Source organism: Ochotona princeps, chromosome 11 (assembly GCF_030435755.1).
Source record: "Ochotona princeps isolate mOchPri1 chromosome 11, mOchPri1.hap1, whole genome shotgun sequence".
NCBI classification, from domain to species: domain Eukaryota; kingdom Metazoa; phylum Chordata; class Mammalia; order Lagomorpha; family Ochotonidae; genus Ochotona; species Ochotona princeps.
Genome location: NC_080842.1, coordinates 35,173,474 through 35,188,489, shown reverse-complemented (window position 1 = coordinate 35,188,489; position 15,016 = coordinate 35,173,474). Strand labels below are relative to the sequence as shown.

Here is a 15,016-nt window from a genome sequence, read left to right as displayed (position 1 = left end):
TAGCACAAAAATAGGGGGCTTTTTAAAATATCAAAATTGAAACCACCAGCTGATCGTGGTGACGGACTGTGCCGGGCCCTGTGCTTACTAGAGCGTACAAGAATCTGGTCTGGGAATACCTCAAAGTTTCTTTGGAGATCTCCCCAATCAAACTGCTGGACTCAGAACCCTAGCCAAGAAAAGACAGAGGACAGAGCAAGTCAATCAACCACCTCAGCTATATGTTGGCAGCGAAATACTGGGCTAATGAAGACTCTATGATGGACTGTGTCAATCAGTGGACGATCTCATCGAATGAAACTGGCAGCGATTCATAACTGGAGAACTATTAAAACCATTTGAGCAAGGATCTCAGAGCATGCCCCACATCCGGGACTTAGGGTGCGTGGGAAATTGGGTGGGGCTTCTCCGTCAATATCCCCCTTTACCTCAGATACATGATGGAAACAATATGGACATAATAGTATTACCCACTTCCTTATACCCCCTGAACCTTTTTTTTTTTTACCGTAATTAACTATGTAAAGATTGTCAACAAAAATACAATAAAAAAATACATTGAAAAAAAATTTAAAAAGATATCAAACAAAATGCACAAAAATAGAAAAGATGTGGCACTAAATAAATCACAAAAAGACATTTGCTTATAGTATGACAGCTGAAACCAAACATAGAACATAACCTTGTTAATTAAACCTCAGCTGGTAGGAACCTGTGCACTAGGCCACTCAAACTGTGTGCTGCTCTGAGCATAAATGACCATAAAAGTGTTAAGCATTGATATTGGAAATACAAATGAATTATAGAAAGTATGCAAATTAAAAAAACATGGAATTTATGCATAGTAAGGACTGGCCATTTCTGCAAATTGCCAGAACAGTTTCAGGCAAAAACACTGACTGAATTTTAGCTATTAGGCCAGCATTCATAAATGGCCTAACAGTTAAGAAGCTGGTTAGGACATCTCCATCCCACACTGGACTTTAAGCTAAGGTTTAACTCCCAAGTCTAGGACCATCTTGATACCAGCTTGCGGTTAATGCAGACCCTAAGAAGCAGCAGCAATGCACAGTTCCCAGCTTCAGCTCCTTGAAGAGTGAATAGTGACAATAGGAAAAAGTACCAGCTAATTATATTTAAGACGAGAGAGAAAAATCCCATCTGTTGGTTCACTCTCCAAATGCCCACAATCCATATGGGTGTCAAGAATATAATCACTCAAGCTACCACTGCTGGTTTCCAGGCTCTGTATTAGTAGGCAACCAGGAAAGCAATCGCATGTGGGTACTCTGAGATGGGACCAGCTCTCCCAGCTGCTGGCTTCATCACTAGGCAAAATGCCCTATACCAAAAGCAATTTTTAAAATAAAAAAGACATGTTAAAAGCAGAAATTTTTAGAAATACATAAATTTGTACGAATGATTTGGTCTTCACAATCTCGGGAGCAAAAAAGCTAGAAAGTAAAAGAAAGCAGAACAAGGTCTTCACTGTGTGCTACTTCTATAGGGTTTAGGAATGATTTTCTAACGTTCTTACAAATATTCCGAATTTTTTTAAAGATTTATTTATTTTTATTGTAAAGTCAGATACACAGAGAGGAGGAGAGACAGAGAGGAAGGTCCTTCGTCCTCTGGTTCACTCCCCAAGAGGCCGCAACGGCTGGAGCTGAGCCAATCCGAAGCCAGGAGCTTCTTCTGGGTCTCCCATGCGGATGCAGGGTCCAAAGCACTGGGCCATCCTCAACTGCTTTCCCAGGCCACAATCAGGGAGCTGGAAGGGAAACAGGGCTCCTGGGACTAGAACTGGCACCTATGTGGGATTCTGGCGCGTCCAAGGAGAGGACTTTAGCTGCTAGGTCTCCACGCCGAGGCCACACATTCCAAATTTTAAAACAAACCTTTATCACCTTGGTAAGTAGAAAGACAAAATTAAAAGTTACATGTAACTATCTCTCAGCTTTTCTTTTAAAAGAGAAAAACGAGATAAGGACAATCCAATGATAACACTAAATAAACTGAAAATATTAAGGCAGTTAGCAGTTATTACTTTTAAACAGAGTTACAGAAGCATTCTTGAATTCAGCAAGTATTTTAAAACATTTTCTTCATGTTTAATTATTTAACTATTTCCATTTTTTTTGTCAACTTTCTTTAAAGGGTGAGGAAATCATAGAAACATATTCAGAGACAGACTGGGTAGAGAAGCGAAAGGAGGGGAGAGTAACGTTTCTACATTCGTCTTGTGTTCACCAGGAGAAAAAGGATACCCCTACCCGTTGCCAAACTCAGCAAGTATTAAAAGGGATTTTGATGAAGAGAAGACAGCCAAACATCTACAAACAAAGACAACTGCTTCAGCTAAATCAAGTAATGAAACTTGCTGAGCCATGACAGTGGAAAGGCATAATAGTGAATTATGAGACAAGTTTTAGTACACACGAGATTAGGAGAATGTTGTGCATTTACTTGTTAAATCATTTTCTTAACAATGATTATCAACTACAGAAGATATGAGCTCATTTTTATTTCTATTACAAAATATAATCCTACTAGCTTCAAAGTTTCTGTATCACAGACTTTTTAGAAAAATGATATCGCTCTAAAATGTTTCAAGCTTCTAATTTTTGAAATTCTTTTACACTTGAACATACTTCTGCATATATTTCACAATAAAGGAAGTCATTTTGACATAATTTTTCAGAAAAGCTATAAAACTACCTTGATGACAGAGTGGTTTATTGTAAGACAAGGTTGTGTTGAAGCCTACTGTATCAATGCACACAAATAATAATAACAAAAAAGCCTTAAGACGATCATAGTTGGTAACAGTGAAGGTGATGATGACAGTGGTTACTGGACCCAAAGACAAGGTCCCTGGGCAGTGCTCTCTGAATAGTGATCAACAGACGGGAATCAAAACTGAACTTTAGAGCCTGGCATGGTAGACTAGTACCCATACAAGTACACATACCAGACTGGTGCCTTCTATGTGCCGGGATCCTATGTGGGCACCAGTTCGTCTCCTGCCTTCTCCACTTTCCATCCAGCTCCCTGCTTGTGGCCTGGGAAAGCAGTTAAGGATGGCCCAAAGCCTTGGGAACCTGCACCCATGTGGGAGACCCGGAAGAGGCTCCTGGCTCCTGATTTCACATCACTCAGCTTTGGCAGTTATGACCAACTGGGGAGTGAATCAGTGAACGGACATCTTTCTCTGTCTCTCCTTCTCTCTGTAAATTTGACTTTACAATAAAAATAAATCTTAAAAAAAAAACACAACTTAACGTTAAAATCTGTTCAAAAAGGCTGATTTCTATTGGATGCAGACATTCAGATGTTGGGAAGACCAGCTAATTCAGGCTCAGAACAGGTGGGACTAGTCATTCTTTTTTTTTTTAATTTTAATTTTATTTTATCTTATTTTTTACTTTCTTTTTTTATATTACATAGTTGATTAGGGTATAAATGGGCCAAGTGCTAAAGGAAAGTGGGTAAGACCATTGTTTCCACACTAATGTCATTTTTTCCCCCCTGTATCTGGGGGAAGGGGAGAAACAAAGAGAGAAGCCTCACCCAGGCTCTCACCATCCCAGGTCTCCATTGTGGGGCATGCTCCGAGAGTCCCGCTCAAGCAGTTTTGATGGTTCAACAGTTCTGAATTGCTACCATTCTTGCCATTCCAAGCACGATGAATTCTATTCAGAATCCACGCGCTGACACAGTCTCTTCATGGTTGGGGTTCTGAGATCAGCAGTTCAGTTGGAGGGATCCCAAGAGAAACTTTGTCTGAGGTGATCCCAAACCTGATTCTTCTGTGAGTTTGCAAGTACAGGGTCTGGCACCGTCCAATCACCCCAATCACCTTATGCACATGAAGGTCGTTGCAATTGCTGGGTCAGTTCTGTTTCCAGACCTGTCTTCCACGCAAACCGATGGGTGTTGCAGTCCAGCCTGATCCTGCCCAATTCATACCTGGCCCTCCCGCAAACCAGTGGGAGCTGTAGCCTAGTCAGGGAGACTCCCAATAACCCCCACCAGCCCTGCACCCTGCACTGGTTCCCATGCTTCCCACTATATACCACAGACTTGTTCAGTCTGTCCCTCATCCCATTTAACTCTCGTACATGTCAATGGGCATTAAAGCCTAGATCAACTCAACCCGCCCTATTATCTAGCGCTCACATATACTGGCAGGTGCTGTTCTGTCTAGCCATCCCTGCCCCAATCCTGGTTTCCATGCTCCCCAGTGGGAGTGGTAACCCAAGAGGGAGGTGCCCACTATCTCCCTACTAGGCCACTCCTACTCCTTGATTATGCGTTCTCCAGGTGGTTCTGGAGTTTAACTTGACAGATTTAGCCCCCAGTGCCAGTCTCTGCCAGCTGATGCTGTGGCAAAGTCCAACCAACCCTTGCCCACTCTAATTTTTGCTTGCACCAGTCAGGACAGTCATCCAATCTGGCTTTTCCCTGATCTAGTTCACATGAGGCCAACAGGTGTTGTAGCCCTGCCTGGTCTGTTCTGCCCCATCCCACTCACGCTCTCCAGTAGGAGTGGCTGTCCAGCAGGGGAGCCTATATTCCCCCTGCCGGCTTTGTCCCTCTCCCCCTGGTTCTCATGTGTGCTATTTAGGCACTGGGGCCACATCTGGTACAACTCATCTCACCTTGGCATTCCGTAATGTGCACTGGTTTGTGTCACAACCAAACCTGGCCCGACCTAGACTCTATTCTGGTGCTCGGATTCGCCAGTGGGTGATGTGAACTAGTTCAGCCTGGTCTGCCCCCGACTTATGCCAAATTTATACCAATGGGTATCTTTCTCTGGCTGGTCTGGGTTGCTGCCTATCATGGTTCTTGCACTCACCCGCAGGGACTGTGTCCTGACAGAGGAGTTTCCCAAGCTCCTCCATCAGAACCTCTCTCTATGCCAGATCTTGTGCATACTGGTGGGTCTGTGGGCCAGGCCTCCTTGCTGGCCTTCAATGCATCCCGGTTCTTATTGTTGGATGTTTCAGCCCAGCCAAGGCTTGTCCATACCCAGACACTGCTCACACATACTCAGTAGGGGCAGAGACCTAGCCTAGTCCGTCCTACATTTACCCAGGTTCTCTAGAGCACTATATGGTGCTGGTGTCTAGCTTGACTAGGTGTACCCAGCCCCAGTTCACATTTGGGCCAAGGGAGATTGCAGCTATATCGACACCAGAACACAGCTCCCACTCTGGCCCCTGTACTCTTCCATGGGAATCCCAACCCAGCAAGGGTGTACTCTCCTAGCTGCCCAACTGAGGCTATTCCAAGCCCTAGAATACATGCGTGCCAGTGGTTGCTCTGACCCAGTTGGCTTAGCCCATCACATGTCTCAGCCTTTGTCATCAATGCTGTGGCCTAGTATTCCTGGCTCATGCAGAACTGTAGGTGTAAGAGCCTAGTTTAGCATGACCTGTGCTCCATCCTGATTTCTGTTCTTTCTTATGAGTTGAGGTTTACTTGGCCCTGCCCAGTCCGCCCCATTCCAGTTGCAGCTCGGTCCACCCCACATCTTATTTTAGGATGCACATTCGGGTGATGCTGCCGTGACCTGCCCAGACTGTTGTTGGTACCTTTACCCGTAAGAGATGGCAGGTTCCATGGTCACACCTAGCTCAGCCCATCACCACCCAACTCGTGAGCTAACCAGCGGGACTTGTATCTCCACAGGGTTGGGCCCACATTTCCCCCACAGAATCTACCCCAGGACCTGGTTCTCTCATGTTCTGGTTAGTGTCCTGACCCTGCCAGATGTGACTCATCCACTGTTCCACCACTCAGTCAGTTACTGGTACCTAGCCCTGCAAGACAGGTCCTCAGATATAGCTTTCGTGTGGACTCGTGTGTGGCAGTCAGTGATGCTCTACACTAACAGCCCATCTCAGGATTCCCATTGGGCTGGTGAATCAGGCTGGCCCAAATAGATCTTATGGACTCTCTTCTCCAAACCACCAGGTCTTAGTTCCCACAATTGCCAGGAAGTTCTGTGACCCCCGATGCTGGGAATCCCCCAGAATTCATCCCTCACCTACACTCCCACTGGCCTTATCAATGGGTTTCCCTAGGCAGCAATTACATACCCTAATAGCCCCAGACCTTGTCACTGGGAGGCTAGCAGGCAGAGCCTAGCACCCAATAGCCACACTGGCTGCCCAAAGCCTAGGACTTGGTCACCGCCTGTCAGCAGTAACTTTGGCCTGAGTCCTAGCATTGGGTCCAGCCTGGCTGGGGCACCCCCTACAGCCGCCACACTGCAGGCAGCTGCTTTTGCCCCAACCCCATAGCCAAACACTGCCCAAACTCTTCCTGCTGCAAGATGTTAGTGGCAGGGCGGAGCCAGGGCCTTAATCCAGTTCCCAAGTTTCCCTCATGGTGTACTTACCCTGAGGGAAGAGATCTCTCGGGCCTGGAGAAAGCCTAGGACTAGGTCACAGCCTTTCAGCAGTGACTTAGGCCTGAGTCCCCAGCATTGGGTCTGGTCTGGCTGGGGCACTCCCTACAGCTGCCACACTGCAGGGAGTTGCTTTTGCCAGGACTAGTCATTCTTGAGCCACTGGCCAGGAGCAGTTCATCACTAAGTACTCAACAACACAAAAAGAAACTATGGGGCCCAGCCTGGGTAGCCTAGCAGCAAAAGTCCTAGCCTTACACAGGCCGGGATCCCTTATGGGTGTCAGTTCTAATCCCAGTGGTCCCACTTCCCATCCCTGCTTGTGGCCTGAGAAAGCAGTCAAGGATGGCCCAAAGCCTTCGACCCAGTACCCACGTGGGAGACCAGGAAGAAGCTCCAGGCACCTGGCTTCAGATCAAATTGGCTCAGTTCCAGCTGTTGAAGCCACTTGGGGAGTGAACCAGCAGATGGAAGATCTTTCTCTCTGTCTCTCCTTCTCTCTGTAAATCTCTCTTTCCAATAAAAGTAAATTAAAAAAAAATAATAATACTTCACCTGATCCTAGCCTGCTATGGTTTTATCAATTTAATCTTTCTACAGGAAGGTAATTATCCATCTCTAACCAAATCTAGTCTTTCATGTGGAGGAAGGAAAATACACAACCCCAGCCCTTTCTAGCCATGTATCTTTCCTATAGAAGAAGATACTGAAAATTACTGGTTAGGCTCATAACCCAGGAATTAGGCATACAAGGTACTTGAATATTCATGAAATAGCATAAAGTCATTTGAAAACACATCTGGATGCGTTGTAACTGTATACTGCAAACTCTGGGATAATCACTAGAAAGGTTAAATTTCAACAAATACAGCTGATATGCTAGGAAAATGGAGAAAATGGGTTCATATAAAAACTTCAATTAAAAACTAAAAGGCAGAAAATATAAGGAAAATGAAAATAACAACAAAGAAAAATAGGAACAAAGAGAAAACAGCAGCTAACACCACAGATACTAACCTCACCTATATCAATGATCACCTTAAACAACAATGGGCTAAAAGACATATCTAAAAACATCTTTTTTTTTTTCATCTAAAAAAAAGTAGACTAAAAAGAAAACCAGATTCAATTATATGTTATCCACAAGAAGTCCAGTTTAAACGCTAGGGACATTTCAACAGAATGCAATGGATTGACAAAAGGAGCTAGCAATAGAAATTTTCACAACTTTATAAAGAACATCTACCAAATCCACAGCTGATATGATACTCAGCAGGAATAAACTTCAACCATTCCTGCTATGGGTCTGTTTTCAACATCATATTGGGAGTTTTGGCTAACATAAGAAAACAAAAGGAATACCTATGAGAAAGAAGAAATAACTGGTTTTGTTTACAGATATTACATCTATATAAAAAAAAGCCTCAAAGACTCCTGAAATTAACACATAATTAATGGAATACTGTTAGCATACTGATTAATACATAAAAATTGTCTGCATTTTGATTTACCATCAATAAGAAAAATTTTAAATTAAAAAATATTTTTACCCTACTCCACCACTGGTGCAATTGCAGGCTGGTATTGCCACTATGGAAGTTGGTATGGAGAATACTTAGGCAACCGAAAATTCACCTACCATGTGACCCAGCAATCCCACTCCTGAAAATATATTCAAAAGATCTGACACAGGAGAAAGCAACTTGCACCCCTGTATTCATTGCCGCACAATCAATAATCACAAAAACACAGAAACAAACTAAATGCCCACTGAAAGAGGATTGGATAAAGAAACTACGGTACATCTACTCTATGGAATATCACTCAACTATTCAAAGAATTCAATTCTATCATTTGCATCCAAATGGGCCAAACTGAAGACCATAATGCTAAGTGAAAAGAGCCAATCCCAAAAGGACAAATATCATATGTTTGCTCTAAACACAAGAAAATTTCCATCAAAAATACAATAAATAAATAAGAATACACACACACATGCAACCCCACAAATGAAGGATATAATGGAAACCAGAGTAACAAGACTCAAGGAAGAATGCATCTCTATGAAGCAATGAAGGTAGACTCCCAATGAAACTTCTAAATATACTTAGACAACAAAAAATTACAATCCTTATTATTGCCTATGCCAACAGTGACATGACCCACATAAAGAGCAAAAAGTTGGAATCATTTCTCTTTCATTTCTAATTTTATGTGGTTGTCCTCTAATGATGCTTATTGTTAATATGGCTGAGGGATTGTATTGTTCATCCTCTTAGGGAATGGCTCTTGTTTCAATTTGCAGGTTTTTTTTTTTCAAATCAAATTATTTTTGCTGTGAATTTTACTTTTTCGTACTTCCTATTCATTTGTGTCTTTCTCAATAAGTCCTTGTTATTCATTAATAGATTATGCATAAAAGACATATTGATAGTTTGTAAGCACATAATGTTGTCAATGTCCTTTCAACTCTTTTTTACTACATCTCTTGGGCACTGATGTTCTTGCTTTTATTGTCATTTCTTCAGCGCTTCATGGGTCATGCAATAGCATCAATTTTTACAAGAAGGTTTTTGATTTTCTTTTTCATCGCTTCATCGATGCATTGGTCATTGTGTAGCAGGTTGTTTAACTTCATGTTGACGTAAATTTTCTGTTTTTCTCCCTCTTGTGGAAGGTGTTTTCTGACTCTGTATTTAATGGAATGTATAATAAAAGTGTAGCAGAGACTGACATGTCCAGATGTGATGACACAGTACAGTATGTCTCTCTACATTTAGACCAAAGATAGACTCCCAGTGAAACTGTTGAATATATCCTGACAGTAGAATGTTGGGCTCATTTTAAGGTGTATAGAACTCGGTTGTATATAAATAGTTGAAATGTCACTGTAGAAGTCATAGGATGTGATTCAGAACTGGAATTCTTTTTTTTTTTCTCTTTTAACATATTGGATACTCAATACCATGTCAACTAATTCCATAATGTTATAAATTGTTACTGATGTACTGTCGGGGCTTTTAATTGATTGGGATGATACTCTGCCGGCTCTACCTTCAGACCAGAGATGGTCTCCCCAAGAAACTGTTGAACTAATCTGGACAATAAGATGCTGGACTTGGGCCCGGCGTGGGCTAGCAGCTAAAGTCCTTGCCTTGAAAGCCCCGGGATCCCATATGGGCACCGGTTCTAGTCCCGGCAGCTCCACTTCCCATCCAGCTCCCTGCTTGTGGCCTGGGAAAGTGGTTGAGGACAGCCCAATGCATTGGGACACTGCACCCGCATGGGAGACCCGGAAGAGGTTCCTGGTTCCCGGCTTCGGATTGGCGCACATCGGCCCGTTTCGGGTCACTTGGGGAGTAAATCATCGGACGGAGGATCTTCCTCTCTGTCTCTCCTCCTCTGTGTATATCTGGCTGTAATAAAATGAATAAATCTTTAAAAAAAAAAAAGATGCTGGACTTTATGCTTGGTAGATGCTTGCAATGGAAGAATCTCAACTGATTTTGAACTGTGGTACTGTAATAAGGTGGAGGAATTTACCATGGGGTGGGGTGGTGGGGAATCCCAGTGCCTATAAAACTGTGTCACATAATGCAATGTAATCAATTAAAAAAAAAAAAGAATGTTCGGCTCTCTGACACTGTCCATGCCTGCAATTTTGGGAAGCACTTTGATAGTAGAATGATGGACTATTGCTGTTCATGAAATATTACCATTGTAATACCAAAGAGACATCAACAGCAGAGAATGGAATTTAGGGAGAGGGATGGGAAATCCCGGAGCCTATGAACTATATTATAAAATAATATATTAAAAAATTATTTAATTAGTAAATGCCCTGAATATCTAGATGCAAATCTAAAATATATGCACAGATCTTTACAAGTAAGCTTATAAAACTTAGATGAAATATATCAAATAAAAGCAAAACAATGGAGATATATTCCTGGAGAAAAATATAAAAGAAACCTAAATGAAAGACAGTATGGCAGGGGGGTGATTCCCAGTTCCAATGAAACTGTATCACATAATACAATGTAATCAATGAGTAAAAAAAAATAAATATATATAAAAAAAAAAAAAAAGAAAGACAGTATCAAGAGAATGAGAAGACAAGCCAGAGAGGGAGAAAACTTTTTGCAAAAGGCACTACTGACAAAGGAATGTTATAAATATTATATGATTGTTATAATATTATATAAAATATTAACATTATATTTTGAAATTTTATTTAAAATTTAAGAATGTAAGAATTCTAAAAACTCAATAACAAAAAATATATTTAATTCAGATATTTTTATATCTTCATAAGATATCCTTTTATATGTTTTATAGTCTTTTGACGTAACAGGCTAAGCCTCCCTCTGTGGCACCAGCATCCCATACTGGCACCAGTTTAAGTCGCAGCTGCTCCACTTCCAATCCAGCTCCCTGCCAATGTAACTGAGAAAAGCAATGGAAGACAGCCCAACTTGGGTTCTGCTGCTCATGTGGGAGACCTGGAAGAAGCTCCTGGTTCCTAGCTTAGGACTTGGCCATTTCCAGCTCTTACAGGCATTTGGAAAGTGAACCAGGGGATGGAAGATCTCTCTTTTTGCTCTCTCTCTCTCACTCTTGCTTTTTGTATCTGTAACACTGCCTTTGAATAAATCGGGGGGAAAAAAAACATGCGTAGATGCTGGCGCTCTGTCTTCGCAGGTTAAGCCACTACTGCCTACCTGCAATGTCAGCATTCCATGCAGGTGCCAGTGTCAGCTGAAGTTTACCTGAAATTTTGTGTATCTCTGCTGAAGTATCTTTACAGTGGGAATAGGAAGGACAAAGTTTGAAGAATTTGTTAAGATGTCATTTGGGACACCCATATCCCATATCAGAGTGCCTAGGCTTCCCTTCTAACTCCAGCTTCCTGCTAATGTGCACCCTTGAAGGCAGTAGTGTTGGTTCCAGTACTTGAGTCCCTGTAACCTATGTAGAAAGCTGATGGAGTCCTTCGTTTCTGGCTTTTGCCTAGCACAGTTCCAGCTGTTGTGGGCATTTGTAAGCCAGCAGATGAAAGATCAATTTCTTTTTCTCTAATGAAAAATTTCATAAAGCATTATATGTCTTGTTAACTCACCCAAATGATTTACAGAACGGAAATGTCTAACAAAAGACATGCATATTTAAAAGAAAAAAAATACAAATCTATTACTGACAATTACCATCAATAAATTCAGTGAAAGGATAAATAATATCTGATAAACAAAATCACAGTGGCATAACTCAAAAGATGAACAGGAAGACAAAGCACACAGAGACTACAAAGAAATGTGAGTTTCTAAAGGACAAGGTAAAGAGAAAAAACATGCTTTTGATTTTTGCATAAAGTATCATTCCATTTAAATTTATATTCTGATTTATTTAAAGAAAGGGAATTAAATTATTACAGCCATATTTTGGGTGAAAATTATCACACGGTCATTCAAATAATATGTTCAGTTGAAACAAGTCAAACAAACAAGTTGAATTGTAAAGCATGCTTGCTATATATAATATAAACAAGGGTCAAATCTGCACCTTAGGAAACTATTGCATCCAGGAAGCAAAGACTATTCTATGTAACCACTAAACTCCATATGACGAAAGACAGAATTACACACAAAGATGAATTCACGGATACAAATAGCCCAACCTGTTTGCACTCGCTTGTTTAGACACAGCCTTCAATCTTTTCAAAGTTTTTCTAAGAGCTTCAGGATCAGGGAAATGGTGATGACCTGCAGCCCCATTAGGAAATCCTGGACAAACTCCAGGTGTAATTCCTCTGTAGATAGATATGCACAGTGACTTTCATTACTTCATCTGAAGCACAGTGTAAGTAGTTTCTGCATAATGTAGACCTACCTTTCCGGAAGACCATGTGTTTCTCCTTTCCATCTAGCCTCATTATCTTCTGCTCTTTGTTGTTCCAGTTGGTCAAAAATGGCATGGTAATGTTCATACTGTCCTCGAGAAGAGTAAGATGATGGAACTACAGCCCCTCCACAGCCAAAGAAGGGAGCCTAGGAATTAAACAGAGAGTTCTCACATGGTTATCCTAGAAGGCCTCAAAGAACAGTACTGCTCTCAAAAGAAAAAGTAAATTTCAATGCTTAAGTTTCATAAAGCAGTTACCTAATTTGAAAAGATTAGTAAGCAAACAGCTTAAAGCAACATGTTTTCTCACAATAGTATAAATATTAACAATCAAGAAATAGCATAATATGTTACTAATAAGAAAGCACATAATTTCACATCTTCAACAACAGTAAAACGCCACTAATTTTACATAAATACAGAAAAAAATCTAGTTTAAAGTTTTGAAAGAATCTTCTAGTATACATTTTATGTAATTCTATTCTATTAAGTATGTATGGCTTATAAGTAAGAGGAGACGGCTTTCATAATACTCAAGATTTTATTTACTTTGGACTCTAAATCCTTCAATTCAACAAGTAGATAAGAAGAGATAAGCATTACTGAGGCATATTCAGTGCGTAGAGAAAAGATGCTAAACATTCTACCTTAGTTTCCAAACTTGTTGGCAAAGAAAGCACAAAGCCAGAAAAACATTTTAATGCTGTGGGAAATGAATAATTGCAACATGCCAAATTAGTAAGTACAAAGAAAATTTATAGAACAAGAAAAAAATTAGCAAAAGTAAAAACTCTCTTAAAAAAATAAAAACTGGAGAAAGCAGTTTAACCTAACTGAATGGCAATGCGACAGAGAGAGAGAGAGCGTAAAGATGAGCAAGATATTCAAGTAAAAATAAGCACTATGTCAGATAGTAAAGGAAGGAAGCATGACGACAGACACAAACAGAAAAGAGGAAAACAACATTTTTAGCGAGGCACAAAGAGGCTGGTAGAGTTAAGAGCTATCAGCTCTGGGTGTTAACGTTCACATGACAAATAAAAGAAATCCTATAAACAACCTAGCTGTCACAGTATTCCAAAACAGTATTGCAAAAAAGGTCAATCCAAGACTATACATGATAAACAGATTAACAGAGAGATAAAGGCAAAAAGTAATTGGAAAGCTGTTGCAATGACCCAAAACCAAGAAGCCTAGACATAAAGAAAGGTTGAAGGGAAAAGGAAAATCATGAATGGATATAAGAATTCTCAGTTATAACAATACAGAATAAAGGCAAAGACATAAGTTTCCAACAAAGAGGTACATAAACTCAACCACAGGGAATATTTAGAAAACAGAAATGTCTAAAAATCATGAGAGCTAACAAGTAAGTAATAGCTACAGAAGTCATTGTAGAAGAACTTCACTGAAAAGAAATCATCAAGTGCAGGGGTCAACAGCACTGAAAACAAGACAAAAATTTATGACTAAAGATGACTGACAGTCTTTCAAAACCACATTGTTTTTCCTGAACTGATGTGACTAGAAACTAGAATAATAAAAGAGAAAGAGCCTCCAGATGATAATACCTTCAGGGAGAAGTCTGGTGAAGAAATGACAGAAACAGGGCCCGGCAGCGTGGCCTAGCGGCTAAAGTCCTCGCCTTGAAAGCCCCAGGATCCCATATGGGCGCCGGTTCTAATCCTGGCAGCTCCACTTCCCATCCAGCTCCCTGCTTGTGGCCTGGGAAAGCAGTCGAGGACGGCCCAAAGATTTGGGACCCTGCACCCGCGTGGGAGACCCGGAAGAGGTTCCTGGTTCCCGGCATCGGACTGGTGCACACTGGCCCGTTGAGGCTCACTTGGGGAGTGAAACATCAGATGGAAGATCTTCCTCTCTGTCTCTCCTCCTCTCTGTATATCCAGCTTTCCAATAATAATAAAAATCTTAAACAAAAACAAAAACAAAAACAAAAAAAAAGAAACGACAGAAACAAAAATATTCGGATCAAGGAAAAGAATCTCTGTGTAATCCAAATAAATAAATTTGTATTAACATCTTGGCCCAGCAACTTGCAATAAAAATTTCAGTTCAGGATAAATATAGAAAACTGATTAATAATGTTCAAATGACAAAATGAAAGTCACTAGAAATAGGAAAGGTAATCAGGTAGAAAATTCCATCAGTGGGGTTCTTACACATCTTTAAAATGTCCATTTTCTATCAAGAATCAGAATCTTGTTAAAAGATTTTATACCTCCTGTGAAACTGGTTATTTCTGAGTTTAGCCGAGTGGAGACAGCATCTTCATTTGATTTTGAGTGCTTAATGTTTCTCTTTAGCAAAACCAAAACTATATAAACATCTCTGAAGGTATAGTTAAAATGTTGAATTACAGTATTAGAATACTGAAGCAATATGATCTTTTGAGGCATAATTTATATACAGTAATATTCACCAATTGTAAGCACAGGTTGATAAATTTTGACAAGCACATACATTTATGCAATCTTCACCACAATAGAAGGCTATCTATTATCTTACAAATTTCCCTTATATCCTTTCTGCAGTACATGCCCCTTCCCTACCAACAACCCCCTCATCTGCTTTCTGTCTCTGTCAAGTGAATCATAATGTCAAATAAATGGTATCATAAAATATATACTCTTTATCTAGCTTCATTCACACTATGTTTCTGAGATCCATTCCCACTGTCAT

The 15,016-nt window shown here is 40.6% G+C and overlaps 1 protein-coding gene across 8 annotated transcripts in view; it reads right to left on the bottom strand.

Annotated features, from left to right (window-relative positions):
• The window catches only part of NEK1 (NIMA related kinase 1), a 132,462-nt gene that overhangs the window by 74,901 nt on the left and 42,545 nt on the right, over positions 1 to 15,016 (bottom strand). For 6 of the 8 annotated variants that reach the window (XM_058670009.1, XM_058670003.1, XM_058670007.1 and 3 more), the window contains 2 exons: positions 12,305 to 12,462; positions 12,093 to 12,224 (listed from right to left, as the gene is read on the bottom strand). In XM_058670009.1, the coding sequence (XP_058525992.1) occupies positions 12,093 to 12,224; positions 12,305 to 12,462 (290 nt within the window). The remainder of the gene's footprint in view (positions 1 to 12,092; positions 12,225 to 12,304; positions 12,463 to 15,016) is intronic. The other 2 variants (XM_058670005.1, XM_058670008.1) reach the window with 1 other exon arrangement.